The sequence below is a fragment of the Oncorhynchus mykiss genome, chromosome 6 (genome assembly GCF_057628025.1).
Source record: "Oncorhynchus mykiss isolate SJ-2025 chromosome 6, ASM5762802v1, whole genome shotgun sequence".
Lineage (NCBI taxonomy): Eukaryota > Metazoa > Chordata > Actinopteri > Salmoniformes > Salmonidae > Oncorhynchus > Oncorhynchus mykiss.
The window spans coordinates 67,400,595-67,423,979 of NC_143027.1; the positions used below are offsets into that span (position 1 = coordinate 67,400,595).

Below are 23,385 nucleotides of genomic sequence, written 5' to 3' on the forward strand. Positions count from 1 at the left end.
AGTGTTTAGAAACATGTTCTATTTTTATTTACAATAAAAAACTGTCCCAAAACTTTTGGTCACTGTACGTCTCTAGTCCCTACTACAGTGTGGGTTTGATGTTCCAGTCAGAACGGTCTGTCTAACTAAGTAGTATGCAGCATTGCCACAGATTCCCCATCAGCCCTTTGAAAGACACTCTTTGTTTCTCTGCTCTGAGTGGCTTCACTTTGTGCCAGTATTCTACTACACTCCCCAGGGGGACCTAGTCAATGAATCAATGAGAGCTGTTTTTATACTGAAACAATAAAGAGCCTGAAACACAAATAACGGAGGAATGAGCCAATCAAACAACAAAGTGTAATTGTGTTAGTTTGCAATAGTTTGGAAGCATTTGAAACGTTGCATTATGATTTGTATTGTGTAAGACTAGTGGTGGGCCGTCAGGGCCAGCAAGACCTTCTCTGCTGGCCTTAACATCATCAGAATATAATTTTAAAAAATATATATTTTCCCACAAGTATGTATTAAATTATTCCCCAGAGTAAGAGTTATACTCTTCATTTCATAGCTTTCCTCTTGGTTGCACTGCTTCCAGCCCCAAGTTGAAATTTGGAGGGCTGGCCTTTATGTTAGATCTTTTATCCAATCATATTCAGCCGTCATGTGTTGCCAGGGGTCTAAAATCTGCCCTCAGGCCTTCAGAATCAACAGTGCGGGCGCTTGTAGCTTAAAGTGAATGGAAATGAACATTTAGTGTCAACCAATCAGCTTTAGAGTTGGCTATTGTACGTCTGCTGGCTGGCTCCAGTGTTACACAGGAGCCAGCTAGCAGGCGTAGTGCGTGCACATCTTTTGATTGGATTACCAATATTGAGAGGCAGGTCCTATATGGGCAGGTCTATGCAGAACCTCAGAACTAGGAAACTGAGTTTGATAAACAAATTAATTTGCGTACTACTAAGCTGTTTTTTCAACCCACAATGGTGGAAGGAGGAGAAGATATCGATTTGGTCGAGGATATAATTATTCTCAAGACAAACTTTTCAAGAAAAGTTAGACATTGTCAGGAGAGGTCGCCCGACGCCGACGCTACAAAGCCTGTCACAGGCGGGAAAGGGGTTCGTTCGCCACTTTCAAAGTTCCAACTACGAGCGCTATCAATGGCTCACAGGCTCCGAGAAGCACTGCAAACTGTACTGCTGGGAATGCCTGTTATTTGCAAGTGATCGATTTGGTGTTTGGAGCCACACTGGCTTTGCAAACTTGAGTCTAACCAAGGCAGCAACGAGACACCAAAGTACGGCTGGGCACTTACAAGCAATGGTGCTTTTGAAAACTTTTGGGGACACCCGAGTGGATCTACAGCTCAACGAACAAGCGCGCAGGGCAACGGAGCTGCACAATGAAAAGGTATTGTACTCTTCCCCTGCAATTCTCTGAATAAAAATGTCAATTTCAAGGTGACGCAACACCTGGTTATACTGCGTTTCTGTCTAAATGTATAGTGTCTAGAGCCATGGCATCATAATGATGGTAATAAGAGGTGGATTAATTCGGGTGGGACTGTGTAGGACCTCACTGAAGGCCCAGGCCCCAGGCCCACGGCACGCCACTGTGTAAGACAACTTGCTAGAAGGCCTTCACAGTTCAAACCTTCACGCTACAGTGTAGACACCACCTTAAGGGTAATACCAGAGTGTGTGTATGTTGGTAGGTTTGTGTTTATCGTGTCTTCGCCTGATCAGAAGGTCATGACCGGCTGAATAAACCGGAGAGAAATTAAGATGGATTATACACTGTACAGTATAAAATGTAGAATGTGTTCACTGATGTCTCTGGCTCATGTAACTGTATTGTACTGTACTGTATTCTGATGTGGATCACATTGCAGTGTTGGAGATGGCTTCCACACCATGTTGTGTTTGGGTAGTGTGCCAGTGATTACTTCCACAGATTGCAGGTGATTTACTGCCTCCACTCTACACCCCAGAGCCCTCAGGGGCTACCCCAGGTTTCCTCCGCTCATGTTATTTAGGGGCCCCTGACACCTCAACCCCCACAGCAGTGAGGAGTGAGAAGGTTGGGTGAATGGGACCCTGTGGGGCCAAGCCTACCCCTAACCATAGCTTAATGTCCTCACCCCGGATCAACCATAACCCTAACCATAGCTTAATGTCCTCACCCCGGCTCAACCATAACCCTAGCCATAGCTTCATGTCCTCACCCCGGCTCAACCATAACCCTAGCCATAGCTTCATGTCCTCACCCATGCACCCTCTTGCAGTGACTTCTGATATGCTGCCAGGGGATACTGTGTGGATAAGGCAGGGATGCACCATCCTCCTCCATCAATCTGATCACACCTCAAACACTTGTCAAATGGGTCCTTCCCGTGATCTTTGTCCTCCCTCTTGCACGTCATCTCCTGCTGCCTTTTTTTGGGAGTTATAATGAATAAATAACATTAGCCGATCCATACACCTTTGCTAAAGGAAGCACATTGATTTTTGTATCTAAGCAGCAGGCCAATGAGGCCAAGCATCCTCCCTAACATCACAGCAGTATCAGCCACCTGTGCACATAGCTCCATTTGGATCAAAATCCAGTCCTTTATCCTGCATCCTCCCACACCACTAACCCAGTAGACCCCATTTGTCTCACTTCAGAGCACATGCTGCATCACTATCAATCCCCCCGGATGGAAAAACACACTCAATTTACCTAGTCTGTCATATTAGTTTGAATCTGGAGTCCTCTTTTTCTTTTGGTGCAGTCTTCTTAACATCCTGGTCCGCCCCCAGTGAGTGCAGGACATGTGTGCTATGTTAACCTAGTTTGAACAAAAACTCCGTAACAGATGCAAATACAGCAATAACTCAACATCCACGGCTCCACAGCCGGAGAACCCAGATGGATCTCCTCACATGGCCTGGGGAAATACTGTATGATGTATTAGGATATTTTCCTCCAATGCATTTACATCGATGCTGTCCACAACCTGTACATCTCATTAATGCTGTGTTAATCTTGAGGAGCCTTGAGGTCTGCAGGAATGTTTTCAACATACAGTGTAAACCAGCCAAGGGTCAGCAGCCGATAACAGACAGATTAATTTATTCACTGGGACGCAGACGCTAATAGCTGTAGGTCACAGTGTCCAACTGGTTTCCCCAACTCTGGTACTGTTGACTGTGAACATGACCATGTTGATCATCTCTCTGTTTGAGTAGAGTGGACAGTGTTTTTCATCATGAACAGTAGACTGTTGGCCAAGCAGCATGGAGAGTGGTGGACACAGTCCAGTGGAATGTTACAGAGGTGTTCAAGGCCCCCAGAAAGGGGATCCATGTTAGTAGGTCAGCAGTCATGGCCTGTGAAGCCTCATTAAATTAAGCCAACAAACAGGTTGATAACATGCAGCATATCCTGGAAGCCCCGCGGTGCTTCCTCCAGGACGCACAGCTACGGCCACTTCCCCCAAAGGACTTCACTACAGTAATTACTGTACGGCATTCCTCAGAAATGACTTCCAGCCCCCACACAGATGTTTATTAAACGATGTGTGAAGGTGAGATGCAGGAATTGTCAAGCACATCAGAAGGATGGAAAGGAAATGGAGCTGCCAGGCCTTGACTTAAAGACCACAGTTTTAGAAGGATCTACTGTATGAATTAAAGGGTTAATGAGTTGTTTAATGTAATTTGTGCAACATGTCCTCTTTCATTTCACTCAAATTTCCGGGGAAAACAAGGCAAGCACAAAGTCCCTCTGAATTACAGTCTCCGGCTGTAGTCTTTGACATTGTGGTTGAAAATGGCACCCAATAACAGCAGAGAGATCTTCCACCAAAAGTCCCTTGAGGTTAAATTCAGCTGCTCACTAGCATACTGTAAATGATTGTAAGGAGTGCAAAGTCCTAGCTACAGGGACTTCAGCCAGATACCTTGCTTTTAAGATCCCCTCCAACACACACACACACACACACTCTCTCTCTGAGGTCAGTGCGTAGAACATAACCCCATCAGAGGAGACAGGGCTCTTCTCCAGCAGCTGGTCGATACAGTGTGTTGCTCCTGCTGCTGCTGCAGTGGGGCAGGATAAGGGCTGAGGCTGCATGTTCTCCACTGAAGGCCCTGCTGTTTGTTGTGCATTAATGGCTGGGTTACAAGACAAGTGAGGCCTATTTGTTTATCCATCCCCTGCTGCTTCCCACTACTACAGTAACCCAACCAAACAGTCGGCAGCACGCGGCAAGGTCACCTTAAGCAGAAACAGGGAGATGGAGAGGAGCAGCTGGCTGCTGGATGGGTGAGCCTGCTGGAGTTGTTATGCCAAGATATAGTGTTCTGGAGATAACAGACACACATACAGACACACAAACAGCCGTTCAGAGCCTCAGCTTCAACATAGCAGCTTCAACATAGCAGCTTCAACATAGCAGGGAGGAAATGAAAAACGTGCATCTGTATGACATTCAAACGGATGCGGCGTGTGCCAAGAGCGTCGAAAGAGCAAACTGGAACAAACCTGCAAAACACTTGGTCCTCTCTCTCTGCACTTTGAGGGTCGTTAAAGGTTGAGTGGAGAGCGACACTCCATCTTCATCATCACTGGGAGTAAAACAGTCATCAGGCTGGCCTATAACAGCTGTTTATCAGCAGACCTAGCTTCTAGCTCCGAGCTTCAGCCAGGGTTCATCCCTTGCTGATCTCCCTCTTTTTTTTCCTCTCCTATCTCTCTCTCATTAAACACAGCCTCTTGCCAGTGTTCGACGGAGGTGTTTTTCAGATGGCTCTCTACTCTCAACATCAGGTCAATAACAAAGGCCCAGTCTGGGTTTGTGTGCTGAAGTAACACCACATGACCTTACTACTGTATGTCTTTCTAAATGACAGAATCAGAACGTACCACTGCTTAAAGAGTGTATCTCAAACTTAGACATTCTTCCAATGGTTCATGAGTCCTTATTTCCAATGCGTCTCCATTTGTCTGTTCTCAATGTGGAAAGCTGCAAAGTACAAAGAGCAAGAAACCCTGATGAAATGTCTAACGTTATTATTTTACATCTATTGAGTAGCATACTTGTGTGGGAATCTGTTCCACCCCATTCCTCCATGTCTGTACCCACCAGAGGCAGACCAAGGCCAGTTCAGATCATGTCTGTGGTCGGGGAAGTTGTTCCAAAGATAATGGGCCTAACCTGGGTGGCCTCGGTCTCTATTCCATTCATGCCTGCTGTGGACCTCAGCATGCCTGTCATGTCACCTGACTGCTCCAGTCATATGATCTGGCTCAAGCTGTGTTGCTGTACAAGATGTGTTGCTGTAGTTGGATTGTAGAGAAATAGGTATTTATGCTAAATTGCTGTAGGAACATCTTCCTACTACCTTGGCAAATATAGCCATTGTATCCTACTATATCCAGTGTACAAAATAAACAAACATTCTAACTATTTCAAACTTTAATTATTTTCAAATTGTACAAAAAAAATAAAAATACAAAAGCCCATCCAATGCCTATTAACACCATACAAACTAGGCAAACAAACAAAAATAACACAACACATATATTTAGAAAGAAGGCTTTTACAGCAGAGAGAACAGTTCAGAAAAGACAAATCAAAGTATTACACTCCATTTCCAAAGCTGTACAAACCATTACCATTTCCTTTAAGATTGCCCATGTACTATAAGACTGAGGTAGCCTAATAAAAACATAGAAATATGAAATCTAAAACAAAGAGAGAATGGCTACACTGCTGTCCAGTCTAGCCTAGGGATAGATAGAGGATACCTAATGTCCTTCTTTAGGAGACCCTAAACCTCCAGCATAAATTTACATAGATTTACTCTCCTCTCACGACAAAGTCTCAGCATTTAAGAGGATATCCCCCAACTGAAGCCTGCCTCTGTGTGCCTTCCTTCTGGATAAGTAACTGGGTATGAGTGGTTTAAACAGATCCATGTTCTGCATCCTCTGTGTAATTTACAAATCATTACCTAGTGAATGAATCCTAACTGAAGCTAAGCCTGCTGATAGGAACACTTGGCACACCTTTCTCACATTGGACTGTATAAGACCCTCTTTCTACAAAACCTACAACATTCAACTGTCTTAAGTGGAGACAAATTCAACCTATCTTGGAGTATTTCTCTTATTCAATCAAAACACATGGCATCAAGAGAGGAAAGGGGGGAAGAAAGCAGTGAGCTATTATAAATAGAGAATCATTTATCAAACAAGAACATTGTTCATCTGTGAATGTCCTCGGATGAAGCCAGATATGCCACCATTTTGAAAGCCCTGCTCACACAAGCTCCCATTGCCTTCCTGAGCTCACAGTGGACAGAATATTGCTACAATGTTTTTGTACCTTAACCAGATCGTCTGAACATTATTGACACTGGAAGTCGTACAAGCTGTATTCAGGAAAGGTTTCTTTTCCTTGGAGGTATGCCTTCCCCTCCTCCTCCTCCTCTTCCCCCTTCCCCTTCCCTTCCGACGCAACCCCTAAGTCTGTCTGTCTCTGTCTGCCTGTCTGTCTGTCCACTGTGAGCTCGTCCAGCATGCCAAACACAGATCCTCTCCTAACTCAAGCACCATGGCCTATCCGCCAAAGGTAAAGACCACGATGAAAGCATAAATGGGTTAGGAAAGCAGAGACAAGCTACAAAATACATTATAAACACATAAAACTGTCAATATACACTCATTTAAGAAGGAAAAAATGAATTAATTAAATCTGTACAGAATGATTAAATACAGTGATCAATATACATTCCTGTGCATGGAGACCAATGATTCACTTTTGTATTAAGAACATAAAATATAAACAAATATGACATTTGATTTGAAATCTAACTACATGTCAAGACGCAGAGTTCCAGCACCAGCTGTTCTATTGGTCTTTGATGTTACACATCATTTTGCATTAACGTTTGTGTATCTTACAAAAATATCCACATCTGGGGTTTAAAGGTGAGAAGGGTAGGAGAAGGCAGAAGGGTTCTTTGTGATGTTAGCCACCGAATTGAGCAGTCAGCTACTGTTTATTAGCTAAGAGGGAGAAGTGTCTGTTGGTCCAATGAGAAGTTCTGCTTCCTCCCAGAGTGGGAGACAGAGACAGATGGGAGGAGTTGCCATGGCATCGAACCTGTGGGCACTTCCTGCCCCTTGAGAGCAGATGGGGGACCCTGTTAGTCCCTGAACCAATGAGTGGGAGGCCCTGAGATGGAGGAGACTCACTCCCTCACAGCAAAAACACGGAACGAGCCACCCTCTGGATTGCTCTTACTGCAAATGAGAAGTGAGAGAGACGGTTACATCGAGAATTAATTCATGAACTCAAACAGTTAACCAGTGTTCTTTCAACTCATTACTAAGATAAAGTGACATTGTCATTGATCGTGTGTGGCTCCAATTCAAGGCAGCCTGTTGCTCATGACATCCTACAGTAAGAGTAGCGTAATCACAGTGGTCGTACCTGGAAACATGACTCAAACACTGGCTCATTGTTAACCATGCTGTTATAGTGACTGACTGATCTTTCCAACAACCACTATTGACTACTGTGCTGGGCCTGACGGCTTTGTTATTAATTCATTAGTGGAGAGGCCTTGAAGGCCTGCCAATCTCAGTAATCACAGGATGATGCCCGTCCCATTGGCATCAGATTGGCTGCAATTATCTGCAGAGGGAAGCACTGAGTCAGCCGCCGACAGCTTTTCCATCCCCGGGTAAATGGATAGGCTGTGATTATTTCCTCCTTATTAAAGAACAATCCACCCAACCAGCTACATGTACTTCCTAACAGCTGGGTCATCACTTGGACAGAACCTCTGGATCAGTCTCTATCACACCGGGAGCTGACTGTTGATGGCCATGGTTGTAATACCATACTGTTCCCTGTCACTGACAGCCCATTCCTCACTCACACTAAGGTTAAGGTGAGGCTCCCAGTGAGGGGGCCCTTGATTTCAGCATTAGATTTCACTGTACTCTAGCTCAGCTGATTTAGGCCATGCAGCACTTTGCACACTCCATTGAATGTCCGGGTAAAGTAAGCAAAGGATTCATGTGTGGGCCGTCCGCACACCAAACCACACCATTACTCTTGCACCCCTGTGTGCCAAACATGGACTTGGCGCCAATGTTTTCCGTGTGCGAGGGAAGGGTGTGCGAGGGAAGGGTATTTTACAGGGGAAGAGGAGGGTAGAGCAGGCACCCACCTCTCTGACTGGATGCCGTTCTTCAGGACACCAACGTAACTCCTCTTCTTATCCAGGGCCAGGACGTCCACGTAGCCTCCACCGGCTTGGATCACCCCGGCATGGATGGCTGCCCGGCAGATACTGGAGCGCTGGGGGAGGGGAGATCAGAAGAGAGGGTTCAATATACCTCTCATGATATCAGATACAGCACTCATGGCTTATTATTCCATTTCACTATATCAGTAAAGCTTCTTGCATTCGGTACAGTACAGGCACATACAGTGCACAGAGCTACACGAAATGCAGTCAATGTATTCGTTTCCAGAGCATTCCATTTGTACAAATCCTGTACATTAGCAAGGCTGAAGCCAGACACATTATTATCAGGATGTAAACTGCTGCCCCACTCTGGATTACAGATGACAGACAGCAGCAGAGAGCTGTACACTCCACACATGGTTCTGAGGCAGGGCATGGTGCCTCCTGTCCCTCAGTCCGAAGCACTGAGTCTGGCTCCAGCGTGTCAGACCCTGGGTCCTTATCACTAACCTGGAAGCTCATTCATCATACTCCATCACACTAGTCTAGCCTAACACAGGCCACATTCCCTGGTGTCTGGTGAACCGGACAGGTGTCTGGGGACTTCTGTCATGTCAATATAGGCCTGTACTTCTCCTTCTGCTGTGTTTTGCTCAGTGTTAGTTGGCGCTGTGAGTGTTTAAGTGTTAGAATCAGGCACTGCCATGAAAAAATACAGTCATTGGGCTCTGTTTGAGATCTCTGGGAAACTGCTGTGTCCAGTTGGACTACATCTAAGTGAAATAATGTTGGTGGAAAACAACATTGTTCATTCGAGGCAACAACACGTAAAACATCAACTTCATGTAACTGGGTCAATTTGGGTCCAAAATGGTTCCCAGGGGAGCATCATTATTTGTTTCACTCCTTTCACCCAATACAGTCTCACATTAGCTTACACATGCAATTTGCAACTTAGGCCAGAGGTGATTTTAGAATGACCATATGGCGTCTCTCCAATGGCATATTATTCTCTATATAGTGCATTCCTTGTCACTAGAGTTGTATGTGTCTCTGGCCAAAGGTAGGCTCTGTATGGAGTATAGTGTATCACTTGAGATTTGTCCTCGGATCATTAGGAAGTGATAGAGGTGATCTGACAGGAACTGAGGCGATGTGACAATAAAGCCTAAAGCCCTCTCCTGACACAGTCCCATGCCTCAGGCCTCAGGCATGCAATCTCTGGGCCAGTTAAGAGTCAGTTAGTCAGCCAGCCAGGACTGAGCAGCTGTGTGTGGTCGAACTCAGCACTGGGAGAGACATTACTGGCGACCATTACCAGGCCTGCATCACCAGTGCTCCCATTCCAACTATGTTCACACCGCTATTCAGAAGTTGCTCGTGGTCGCCTCAGGCCACAGTCTCTTAAGTGCTCAACGGGGCTAGACCGCTCTCATCTGCTGTCCAACATAAATCAGGTCAGTGTTCCAGTCAGATACAGTTCTCTGGGGAACAGACACACTGAGGTGTATCTGTCTGGCAGGCCCAGTGAGGACAAACGTTTTGTCCTCTGTCAGTATGACCTCTCAGCATGGTCAGGAGGATAGGACAGGCATGGTGAGGCCCTTCTGGTATACCCAGTGACTAGGTCCAGTACTTACCTCTGTGTAGAAGCTGTTCCCAACCACCGGAGCCCAGTAGGATGGCTCATTCTTGCAGTTGGCCGGACAGAACACTCTGAGGGAGAGACACATTGAGATTGCACTATTATTGACAAATACAATTGAATGGGCAGACCCATGGTTTATGTTGCAACAATGAGAAATGCAGGATTTATGCACGAATTTGCCATTTAGCTAAATGTAATGTATGTCATGCTATGAATAACCCCGACACATTTTCCATAGAACTTCTGTAGAACAGAGGAAAGACTGACGCTTCCTTCTAGCAGAGTCTGCATGTTTAGGAGATTCCAGTGGTTTTGTACTGAAGGTTTAAAGAATTTGGCCCAGAGCAGGAATCTGACTCTAATTAGATTTGGATTACAAAGCAAAGCCCTTAATTCACAAGTCATCACTTCTTGTTGTGCGTGTGAAACATGGTGGGGGGAGAGGAGCTAGGCACCTTGGGCAGTTGGAGTAGGGCTTCTTGAAGGGGCAGATCTCCGCCACTGTTGCATAGCAGTCCACTGATTGTCCTGTGGAACAGAGAGGAGACATACGCCATCAACAGCTGCAAAAGTCATCAGGTGAAGAAGCTAAAAACAAGGGTGTGCATGCTCCACTTATTCTGGAAAAAGTTTGACTTACTTTCCACTTTGGACACCACAAATGCATTGCCGGCTTTGTATTTACTGTGAAGAGATCAAAGTCAGGCATTAGAAGACCATTACATTTCAGGAAATCATTCATTTCACAAACCATGAATGAGCATAGCAGGCAGAATGACGACAGAAAATAAAGACTGCCAGAAATATCTACCTGAATGACTCAATGCCGTTCTTTGTTGCCTTGACGAAGAATGGCAACTTGTCTTTCCTCGTAGTGTCCACCAGACCACCATTGTTATTGATGATACCATAATGCATAGCAGCACGACAGATACTTGATTGCTGGAAAAATAGAAACAGAATCCTTAGAAATACATTCAGGCATACTAACTGTAGTGTGAAATGTTGGACTTCAGTGTGAGACTCACCACATCATAGAAGAGCGTCCCCCACACTTTCCCTTTCTTGTTCTGGCAGTTAGCAGGGCAGTTGAATCTGTTGCAGGTTGCTCCCTTGCACTTGTCACGCATTTTGGTCTCACATTTGATGTTTTGGGCTGTGGACGACAAATCAATTACTGGTCAATTAGGGATCTCAGTGGCATTCCTTCCCAAACAGTACATTCAAACAGTCAACTCTTAAAGTCCCCACCACGATTCCCACTAGTCAAAATCACCCAGGAAAGTGCTGGTGGGAGCCTTGGGAGTAGAAGGCTTGGGAGTGGAGGGCTTCTTGGGAGCAGCAGGCTTGGGTTGGGGTCTGTGGACAGGCTTGGTGGTGGTGCGGGGTGACATGGGAATCTGAGCTTTCTCCACCTCGTTCATGTCCTCAGTCTCAGAACGCTGAGAGTCCCCCTTGAAGCAGAGGTTGTCCCTGCAGCTTCCTCCATAGCTAGGAGGGCACTGGGAGCATGGGCGGCCATGTTGGTAAGGGGCCTCTCCGATCCAGTTTCCCCTGGGGAGGAGGAAGGAGCACAGTGGTCAGGATGACTGGCTGGAAACTAATCAGCACTCAGCCGTCACGGCACATGGCCTAGTAATTATTCACGTGTTCTTTGCACATTATCACACACTCTTAAAACCTTGAGTCCAGCTGGATAATGAAAACACACACGCTGTCCCTCTGGAAATGAAACGAGGTCTGTCTGGAACATTCTGCTTAGGACCTGTTTCTCTTTCCCCTTCCTTTATTATTTTTATATTTGAACTTCTGCTGGAATTTCAGAATTGGCCTCAATGTGTCATGAAATACTTCTTAGACAGACACTTTAACTGTAACATTAGACAGAACAATTCATACCCTGACATGTGCCCTCAAAAGCGTTTGGTATTAGGTAAACACCCCATGTGGTGGTAAGAAGTGTGTAAAACTGAACACTGGAGACGTGATGTGTGAATGAGTGGGGAAATGAGAGTAACGTTAGTGAGTTGGTCTTACTTGGGGGAGTAGTTACAGACGAGGTAAACAGCGTTCTCCCAGATCTCCCCCCACACGTTCATCCTGGGACAAACGTGCACTGCACACCCCACACGACTAGTGGTGGCCCAGACCAGCTGCAGAGAAGACAACACTTCCATTAACATTGTTATTATAAAAGGATATTCGCATTGCTGACTCGTTGTTCTTTCTATGACCACACATCCATCTCCACTGATACAGTTCCTCAGCTCCACATAAAAGTGCAGACAACTCTACGAGCTGAAACGATTTGATCTGGAGCCCTGCAGCCTTTGAAAGGGCCTGACTTGGGTGGCTATGGAGGTCAGAGACAGAGCCTCACAGACACATTAGTAGGAAGCACCATGTCGCTGTAGACCTCTCTCCTTTTCTCACTCATCACTCTCGACCCTCATAGATCCCTCATTCCTGCCACAGGAAGTGGCTCCCATGCTGGGGTGTTGGAGGCAGATTGATGGGGCCACAGGGGCCCTTAGAAGAGGCTGCTCTTTCATTCGGCCCCAGTCAGAGGGAGATAGAAGTCGAATGTGACCACAGTTTGTTTCCTGCGACATTCTGTGATCATTCTCATGATCCAGTTTAATAATGTAAATAAATGATACTGGCAGTAGCTCGGACTGAACAAAGACAACTCTGGACAGGCCCACTTCCTCTGTCAATATGGAGAGGTAGTTCAATCAAATCAAAGTTTATTGGTCACATGCACAAGGTACAGTGAAATGCTTGCTAGCTAACTCTCCTCAACAATGCAGTACAATAACAGTATCAATCAAAATTCAAACGCCAAATACAAAAGTGAAAAATAACAAGCATTATAGTAAGAGTTTTTTAAAACTACTTAAATGTAAAGCTACAGGCATGCCATATGGATTTGACAGCCAGGCAGTCCTACTACTGAGAGCTTGTTACGTGACTCCAATACCATACTTTCCCCCTGTACCCCTAATTCTCCTTCCTCCAACTCTCTCTCTCTGACTCTCACTCCTCTCCCCTCTCTTTCAGGAATGTGTTTCCCTTTCCTGGGCCAGTGAGAGGCCACAGGCAGTATTGACTTAGAGACAATGACTCAGCATAGACACCACACTGCTACACCACTACAGCATACACAGAGATGTGATGATGAGGGCTGGAGCCTGTGGTAAAGCTCTGTGTCATCCCAGAGAGAGACTGTGAGGATACTGACCCGGAGGGGCTAGCATAACCTAGCTTAGCAGTGTTAGGGTAGGGATTGGACCCCAACTATGCTACGCTACACTAGTATGTCTAGAAAATGAAAGGCAGAAACAAGGAGAGGGTGTTCAGACTTGGCATTGTTCCCCGCATTCCATCTTCAAAGGAATCCAGGTCAAGCACAGAGACGATTGGTGTGTCTGGGAAGTGTTTCCAGATGCTAGCGACCTGGTTTCCCATGTGAAGTATGCAGATGCAGGAGGATGAGTCGGGCTGTTTTCACAAACCCATCCCAGCTACAAAGTAAAGTCTATGAGGAGAGGAGGCCAATTCTCCCTCTTCATCCCCCTCTTGTCCCTCTCTTCCCCTCTGTATATTCCTCTTTCTACCACTTTGTTGCACCCTTTCTGATGTGATGGTTTAATGGTCCTGAGGCAAGCACATATCTTCCCCCCTGTTTTTAGTTAATGGACACCCATTGAAGAGGCTGCAGGTAACGCGTTGTTTTTACACAGGACCTGAATACCTGCAGCATCACATTTAAAAGTCATGTGCTGTCCATTAGATACTGATGTTAGAAAGGAGACTTATGATCTTGAACACTGCACAGGCTCATGAACTCAAAGCTCCAAATTCAGAACCCCCACCCCCTTTCTCCCCCAGCCAAGACTCACCTGGGTGTAGTGGGTGCACATGGGCCCTGAGCAGCGGTCGGGACACCAGGGATTGCACTCATGTTGGTAGGGGTAGGTGTAGTCCTTCACCTCATCATACCAGGCCTGGACGTGGTAGGCCGGGGAGCGGTACCTGCAGACACAGAGGGGGCAGCATCAGCCTCAGCAGCACAGAGAGCTCATACAGGAGGACCTCCAGCTGCCAGGGCCACATGAGGGATATCTGAGGGGGCTGCCAGGTGCTTTGGCTGGGCTTGAGACGCACTGCACCAGCCTCCCCTCAGGCCTCCACTGATTAGTCCGGTTCTGACCCAGCAGACACACAGACACACTCACAGTCTGTTTCCCTCCAACATCGGGGAACATGAGCCATGCTGAGAAAAAATTACAAAAACTAAACACGGCTCCACAGCCTGTCGAATCAATTATGGCCCTTTATTGTAAACATCTCTTTTTACGGTATTGAAAAGTGCTGAGACTACAAAAATCACAGTGGAGAAGGAGAAAAACAGCCCTAGCCGGTGCTGGCATCAGAAGAGAGAGGGGGAGAGAGGGAGAGAGAGAGGGGGAGAGAGAGAGAGAGAGAGGGAGAGGGAGAGAGGGAGAGAGGGGGGCTGTGAGAGAGGGGGGGGGAGAGGGAGAGAAGGGGAGAGAGAGAGAGAGAGAGAGAGAGAGAGAGAGGGAGAGGGGGGCTGTGAGAGAGGGGGGAGAGAGGGAGAGAGCGAGAGAGGGAGAGAGAGAGAGGGGGGGGGGGGAGAGGGAGAGAGAGAGGGAGAGGGAGAGAGAGAGGGAGAGAGGAGGGCTGTGAGAGAGGGGGGGAGAGGGAGAGAGGGAGAGAGAGAGGGAGAGAAGGGGAGAGAGAGAGGGAGAGAGAGAGAGAGGGAGAGAGAGGGAGAGGGAGAGAGAGGGGGGCTGTGAGAGAGGGGGGAGAGAGGGAGAGAGCGAGAGAGAGAGAGGGAGAGAGAGAGAGAGAGAGAGAGGGGGGGGGGGGGGGTGGAGAGAGGGAGGCTTCCCGGAAGTGAGCGGATTCCCGGAATGGCACCTGCTGAGGGAGCCCTCCACTGTCATACACAAAGAGCCCCACTGTCAGGCTGCAATGCTCTGAATACCCTAACAAACACACAGCACAAATACATACACTGAGTATACCCAACATTATGAATACCTTCCTAATATTAAGTTGCACTCCACCCCACCTTTGCCCTCAGAACAGCCTCAATTTGTCAGGGCATGAATTCTACAAGGTGTCGAAAGCTTTTCACAAGGATGCTGGCCCATGTTTTTAAATGTTTAATTTTAGTCATTTAGCAGACATTCTTGTCCAGAGCAACATACAGTTAATGCATTCATCTGAAGATAGTTACTGTAGATGGGACAGCCACATATACCACAAATAGAAAGTACATTTTTCTTCAATAACGGTTATCAGTAGAGTCAGAGCTAGAAGGAGAGGTGGAGTGTTTATGTGTGTGTGTGTGTGTGTGTGTGTGTGTGTGTGTGTGTGGGGAGGGGGGGGGGGGGGGGTTAAGCAAAATAATTTAGACAGAGGTCAAATTGCTGAGTTGGCCCACATACGACCCCAGCTTCATCCCTGCAACTCAGGACAGCAGATTTAAACAGTGGATGCAGAAAGGCATCAGATCATTCAGTACAATTATAAGGAATGGGGACCTAGAGAACTTCCAGGACATAAGTAAAAAAACATGGCTTGGATAAACAAGATTTTTACAGATATCTACAAGTTCGGCACTATTTCTTACGGTAGATAAAAGTGATTGACCCTCGAACACCTCAAAACTTTATCCAAGTATTCACTAACGCTTACAAATTGGGGAGTATCAAAAAAACTATTTCCAATCTTTACTTGGGTAATCAATCCTCAAAGAAACAATCTACAAACTGTATTAAAAAGAAATGGGAGGAGGAACTTAACATTGAAATAACTGATGAAACATGGTTGAACATATGAGTCTCAACAAATCTCCACCAACTCAAGGTCATGGAGATAATTCTGTTGGAAGAATGTTATACGTTTCTTCATTACACCTAAACTGAAATCAAAACAGACTGGTTCCCTACACCCTTGATAGTATGCGGACTATCAAGGGTGGATCACTCTCATAGATTTTGGTCCTGCCCCGCAATCAAAACAAACTGGGGAGAGATAAGATCTAACATTGGAAAGATAATGGGTTTTGACATAGAACAAACATTAATTTCTTTGTACTTGGGTGAAATACCTGATGACTTACACACTAGAGAAAAGTACCTCTTGAAGGTCCTACTGGCAGCCAGTAAAAAGGCTATCACTAGGAAATGGCTACAAAAAGACTCTCCCACCGTGACACAATGGATAGATATGGTAAAAAAAATACACCACATGGAGCATATGACCTTTGCTTTCAGAACTCAACAGGAGAGAGGTCAGGAATACTGGGAAAAATGGGTTTCATACTTGAAAATTGTCTAATTCAAGGATGATGTCAATGTAACTACTCTGATGGACGTATGATGCGCGCTGCAACTGACAGATCTTTTTTGTTGCTCTTTTACTTCATTTGTACTTTCTTTGTGTTCCTCAATAAAAAAACTAAATAACATTTGAAAAAATATACTGTTTGAAGAGGTAGGGTTTCAGATGTTTTCGGAAGATGGGCAGGGACTCCACCATTGGGGTGCCAAGATAGAGAAGGTTGGAGTGGGCTGAGCGGGAGATGCCCTCCCGTTGGCATCCAAAAGTTGGCTAGATGTGATTTGGGTGATGGACCATTCTTGATACACACGAGAAACTGTTGAGCATGAAAACCCAGCAGTGATGCAGTTCTTGACACAAAGCGGTGCGCCTGGCTCCTACTACCATACCCTGTTCAAAGTCACTTAAACATTTTGCCTTGCTCATTCACCCTCTGAATGGCACACATACACAATCTATGTCTTAATTGTCTCAAGGCTTAAAAATCCTTTAACCTGTCTCCTCTCCTTCATCTACACCGATTGAAGTGGATTTAACAAGTGACATAAATAAGGGATCATAGTTTTCACCTGGTCAGTCTATCATGGACAGAGCAGATGTTCCTAATGTTTTGTTCACTCAGTGTACATCCACACACAACAGCCACACTACAGACTCAGTAGCAGACAGCATAAAGCACAAAGAGTGTGTGTGTGTGTGTGTGTGTGCATTCGTGTGTGTGTTACATTGTCTTACCTCCCCCAATGAACGGCGAGGTTCTGACCGATGGACATGAGCAGGTCATTAGGTCCATGTTCCCACTGGCATGCCTCTGCCCAGTGAGTGGCTGACCTCTCCAGCTCATCATCCCAGACCTGGAAACACACAAATAACACTGTTAGAACAAAGTTGTAACACTAAAACGCACACATTTCAGTAACATTAATGACAGCAAAGGGGTCCACACTGTGACACACTCCAACATATGATCAGTGAACAGTGAGACAGACCCATCAAAACTACCTGCATCCATGACCATCTCCACAGCTAGACTTACCCCAGCTGCTTTAATATCAGGCCACCAGGTAGATCCCCTTCATATAATAACTGCTCCTCCTGTCTCCTCATAGCTACCTACCTAACCACTAGCTACCTTTGTAGGCCTCTGCTCTCCCTCTTCCTTCCCAGGGAGCTGAAATTGATCTGGATACAAGTAAAACATTAGCTTTAGCCCAGGAAATGTGAGTGGAGCAGCGCCTGGCCCCACTCCACTACAAATCCCCAGCAATCACAGCTGAATTAGGCATATTTCCTGAGCGGGTTTCTCTCTCTACCCGTGGAAAAGAGGGTGGAAAGGGGGGGATGCACCTCATCTCTGCCACCACTCTCACCACTAGGATATGGGGGAGGAGGGGACTGGTACAGTGTGGCGCCTCACAGTGTCTCTCCTCAGTACATTTCCAGGCCCTTGGTGGTCACCACCACCACACATACAAATACACACACATACATATGCATGCCCATGACTATGCCAGCTCGGCTATACCCCCAGTCCTGTCCTCAGAACCAAGCTTGTTGGCTGAGGCCTGGCAGAGAACAGAAGAGCAGGGCAGAGGGAGACTTCATGGCCCTTCCTCTCCTGCCAGACCACACCACAGTCACACAGACAAGACATCACACTGTCAGTACTACATCTGTACTACCCCCCGAGTCTGTCCATCTAAACTATATTAACCTTAAACTCAGCACACCATCTTACCCAGTCACCACATTCCATAAACACTATCCCTCTCAATAACATTCAGTGCTCTCCCTTCTCCACAGTCCCCTTCCCACTCTATCCATCCCTCCTTCATGTAGCACTCTGTTTCTTCTCCACTGGCCACTATGGCCTCCCTCATTCTCTCTGTCCTCCCCTGGCCTACCCTGTCCTCATTCACCCCTCTCTGCAGTGTCTGACTCCCAGCAGGTAGTGTAGAGTCAGTGTAATTATCCTCCCAGTAAGCCAGCTCCTCTCCAGGCTGCCAGCAGTTGACTACCATGAGCTCATCTTTTCCAGGAGAGAAGATTGTTGTCGTGTTGGGCTCTAGCTTGAAAAATACTTATTAATGTTACCATACTAGAACTTATTGATGACTTTACATGTATAATGAATGTATATGTTGGGGTCAATGTAGGGTGGATAGAACCTAGGAGTAGGGGAAGTTACTTAGTGAGACAAGGGGGAGTACAGAAAGTTTACATTCTGTCAAAACATGTTATTGTTAAATATCATGGAGCCTAAGGAGGAAGGCAAAGGGCAAACAGTCTGGTTTCAGTCACTGATAAGGTAGGACAGTTGCGGACCAGGGTGAGGAAGACGGCCCGAGGTCAGGTCAGATGACGTGAGAAGGAAACAGTCCTATTACACACACATATACTTCCACACCCAGGAAGGTTCTTGCATCAGGCAGGGCCATGGCTACATCAGTGAGAGGAACCAATTAAGTTCCTGACTAGCAACAGAGATGTATTGGCTGTCTAGATGTGCAAGGAGTTGACTGCGCCTAGTAGGAAAGCCTAAATATTTGTTCTTGTGTAATCATGTCTTTGTCTTTGCAGCTGTATGAACCAGTGGGTGAATAAACTTGGTTTGAGCTTTTTCTAGATGTCCATGAGTTTTTACTCTGTTTGTTCAGAACCAAACAGTAGTAAAAACCAAAACCCTCCCACTGAAAGCGGAGCCTATAAACACTCACCTACATTGTATCCCTGTCGCATAAACATAAGACCTTGGTATTTCCTGAGCAACAGAGACTGATGTTGATGTTTACCTCCATCTCTCTGTACTATCTAGTAATAACACATTGGTGGGTGCTTATATTTGTCCTATTTCACACGTGTGTGAATTGGAAATGTGCTTTTTGCCTATCCCAACTGGGGGGTGTCACGGCCAGGGTCAGCCAATATCAATGGCAACCCTAGAGCAATTAGGGATTTTTCACCTTAGTACCCGCAAAACACCAGTCTCAACGTCAACAGTGAAGAGGTGGCTCTTGAATGCTGGCCTTCTAGGTAGAGTTCCTCTGTCCAGTGTCGGTGTTCTTCTGTCCATCTTAATTTTTTATTGGCCAGTCTGAGATATGGCTTTTTCTTTGCAACTCTGCCTAGAAGGCCAGCATCCCAGAGTCGCCTCTTCACTGCTGCCGTTGAGACGGGTGTTTTGCGGATACTATTTAATGAAGCTGCCAGTTGAGGGCTTGTTCTGTGAAGGGATTAGTTCACAGCGTTGTACGAGATCTTCAGTTTCTTGGCAATTTCTCGCATGGAATAGCCTTCATTTCTCAGAACATGAATAGACTGACGAGTTTCAGAAGAAAGTCCTTTGTTTCTGGCCATTTTGAGCCTGTAATTGAACCCACAAATGCTGATGCTTCAGATTCTCAACTAGTCTAAAGGACAGCTTTATTGCGTCTTTAATCAGCACAACAGTTTTCAGCTGTGCTAACATAATTGCAAAAGGCTTTTCTAATGATTAATTAGCCTTTTAAAATGATAAACTTGGATTAGCTAACACAACATGTCATTGGAACACAGGAGTGATGGTTGCTGATAATGGGCCTATGTAGATATTGCATTAAAAAAATCTGCCATTTCCAGCTACAATAGTCATTTACAACATTAACAATATCTACACTGTATTTCTGATCAATTTGATGTTATTTTAAAATGGACAAAAAAATGCTTTTCTTTAAAAAACAGGGACATTTCTAAGTGACCCCAAACTTTTGAACGGTAGTGTACATTTCAGGATTGCATGTCTCACCATGTACTCCATGTTGGATGCGGTGGGGTAGACTTGTCCTCTCAGTTTGTTGTGCAGTTGTAGAATCTCCCCGCGGTCTGTCCACTGGATGGCCCGTCGGGTCCTACTACCCGCTGTGTTATCGGTGCTGTTCTGGTCATCCTGGTACCGGCTCAGTAGCTGCCGCAGCTCATTGGAGTCAGGCAGGAAAAGGGCAGCTCCTTCCCTGGCAGAGAGGACCAGGAGGTTGAGGGCAAGGGTGAGGGCTGAGAGCCAGAAGGGCATGGCAGCAGTCATCTCCGGTCTCTGGGACGGGTTTCTGGGCGTCTGTGTCTAAGGCTCTGGGTAGGCAGACTACAGTGGGCAGCCTTGTGTGAGCTCTGGTTCTGAGCGCAGCAGAGACAATGCTGTTGGGAGAAAACACATTGTGAGCCGGCCAGCCAACAAAGCAGGCTACAGAGCAAAGCACATGGCCAGACAGACGACTGAGCTAACGCAAGAGAACCCTGGGTTTTGCAATAGAAAACTGTACTAGAGGTATTGATTCATTTTAATTGAGGCATTTTCACTGGTTGCAATACATCAGTCTGGAAATGATATCACAGCAGATCTCACCACATTGAGAACAAGTTGCATAACTATTACCACAAGAACAAGGTGGAGTCCCGAGAGATTTTGCAACAATTATCCACAGTACTGTAGTATTCACAGGTGAGGCAATTAAACGAGTGGTATTACTCCATATCCAAGGATACACTCTCTCTACAAGGCTTTCAGTAGTCAAACAATATCTCATCAGTTTAATCTCCACATTGTACCTGATCATCTTCAGCTTGGCCAAATCCTTTCAAAGCTATTTTCAGCTCTATCATAATTCAGCAATTAGCTGGGGATATCCTTTCAGATCCATAATAATGACACATTGTAATCTTACATCGATTGCTCAACACAGTGACTAAGGAAATTCACATTGTTAATTAGTTTCTTATTTTGTCGGAGTCTTACTCAGCCCCTTTGGAACTATGATCTATCGGTAAACATGACTGCAGATGTTTCATTAAAGCCATCAATTGTCCTTAATGACCCTGTATTCCAGAGTGATATATAATCTGGGTGGAAAGAGAGTAATCAGTCAGGTTCACTCTCCCAGGCAAAGAAGTCCATCATCTCAGTGACCTCTCTCTGATCCTCCTCTGGCTGACCTGCAAAATCACAATCTAAAACAGTAGAGGGAGAGAGGGAGTAGGGAAGAACTACAACAGAAAAGGTTATTAGTTAATGAGAAAATGATGGATAGAGAGATGAAAATAGAGTGAGAGAAAGCCAAATAAAGAGAGAGGGGGGAAGAGTCAGATGCAGAGTTGCAGAGAACATTTTAGTATGAATATGAGGTAGTGTGTGGTTCTCATCCTCCTTTGCCACAGCACACAGGGCTCACAGGGCACAAGGCAGGCTCCCAGCCTCAGCCACAACCCCATTGGCCAGGAGAAGACAAACAGCAGGGCTACTAAATCAGCCAGCAGGAGAAGGCATGGCAGAGAGGGAGAGAAGTAAAGAGAGAGAGCAGTCATACCACTAATCCATGCATCCTTCAATTCCTCCTCTCTCTCTCTCAGCCTGGAACGGCGGCTTGAGGTCTGACGGCCGGTCTGTGTCAACACACTGTCACAGAGCCAAGCAGCCACAACCAGTGAGGGGAGCCAGCCGGCAGCCCAACCATCCCACCACACCCCTCCTCTGGCCCTCTCTTTGTGTCCCTGCCTACCTCACACCAAACCTACACCAGCCTTTATTTCTGGGCCTTTCTCATCATTCTCATGAATGTTATACCTGAGTGACAGACAGACAGAGCAGCCAGCCACACACACACACACACACACACACGCCACCCTGCCTACATATACAGGAGCTGGTGAGCTTCCACCTGGTGGCTCTGCAGTAGCTCTTCTGTCCTATACTGCCACCAATGTCAAACCTAGAAGTCTCACACATCAACACAACTCCCATTGGACAAGTTGACAACACATGCTCTGAGGTAAACCTGACTCAAAACAGCTATATTGTTGATATAAGCCATGTTGCACAGTTTTCATTTGACACCTGGGATGACATTGTAGCACAGAAGCAGAAATGTGGACAGTGATGATGGCTGGAGCACTGCATGTGTTACAACAATGTTCAAGACAATATTGAAACGTTTAGTATTTCATGACCGGCTAATTCATTTACAACAGCATTGATGAAAGAAAATCTATTTAAACAAACAAATGTTAACATATTCTTATCAAATCTGAACATTATAAAAACGTTTGAACTCAGTGGCACACAAAATCATAGAATTACATGGTGAATAGATGGTGCAGAATACATGTGATTAAATGTAGAAAAACATGCTAACCTCAATCACTGGCAATTATCGGCAATTATCCAAAAGCTTCTGCGCCGGTTGAGTATTTCCCGTTTGCTAAATTGGTGCTGAAGTGGAGCTGTACTCGTTGGCTGCGGTCCTAGAGGGCAGAGTAACTTTGTGACTTTTGATTAACTTTACCACGACATCGCAGTACTTTATATAGAGACCCCGCTGAACGGGCGATGAGGGAAACAAATCTTAACTCCTCTTTCTTTAGTCACTCCCACAGCTCCCTCCTCAAGAAGGCTATGTTCTTGGCAAGCATCCTGCGCTCTGACGATTGATGTCGAAAGGAAAACACAAAGTATGTAATTCACTACGAACCAGAGCAATCGAAATGCGTAATAGAGTTTTGTATAACTTTTCTGTTTCTTTTCCAATCCAAAAGCTTTGCCAGAGTTTCTTCACAGTTCATCGATAATTACGATTAGCCTATCAAAGATTATTGCATGAGTGTGTATCATTATCAGTCAGATACATGCAAATATAATTAATAATTCCACATACGATATTATAATTTGGTTTATTTTGATAGTGATAATGTAATATGTGTAGAACTATTAGTATTAATAATTATCTATAGCTGTATTATAATATATCCTTCATATATGATAGCTGGTATGATATCAGTTTATGGTTGAACAACTATTCACTTGTTGGCTTTTTATTTTGATGCCAGTCAAGGTATGTCATGACAGAATGTCCTATTTCCATAGCAGAGTGGAGGGGCAGTTTGGTTCTGAAACAGAACCGTTGTAAATCAAACAGGAATAAAGAATAGGTGGTGCTCTTACTAAGCTCTTCTCTCTTCACGTGCAAACACTCCATACACATCTGTACCAAGTACCCAGTTTGTCAGAGCATCTCCCTCCCTCTGGTACAGCTCAGCATGGTCTCCGTGACGATGACCTAACCCATGGGGAACTCACATTTCTACCCCCAGGTATGGAGACCAAGC

The 23,385-nt window shown here is 45.7% G+C and overlaps 1 protein-coding gene across 1 annotated transcript; it reads right to left on the bottom strand.

Annotated features, from left to right (window-relative positions):
* Positions 1 to 5,425: 5,425 nt before the first annotated feature.
* LOC110526402 (cysteine-rich secretory protein LCCL domain-containing 2) lies at positions 5,426 to 22,715 on the bottom strand. Its single transcript, XM_036980764.2, has 13 exons — positions 22,416 to 22,715; positions 20,039 to 20,424; positions 16,990 to 17,108; positions 13,782 to 13,914; positions 11,917 to 12,032; positions 11,156 to 11,433; positions 10,908 to 11,035; positions 10,691 to 10,821; positions 10,520 to 10,563; positions 10,335 to 10,407; positions 9,872 to 9,947; positions 8,211 to 8,341; positions 5,426 to 7,275 (listed from the first exon to the last, which is right to left on the bottom strand). The coding sequence occupies exons 2-13, from the start codon at positions 20,312 to 20,314 to the stop codon at positions 7,224 to 7,226; spliced, it is 1,557 nt and encodes a 518-aa protein (XP_036836659.2). The 5' UTR covers positions 20,315 to 20,424; positions 22,416 to 22,715; the 3' UTR covers positions 5,426 to 7,223.
* Between the last annotated feature and the right edge of the window lie 670 nt (positions 22,716 to 23,385).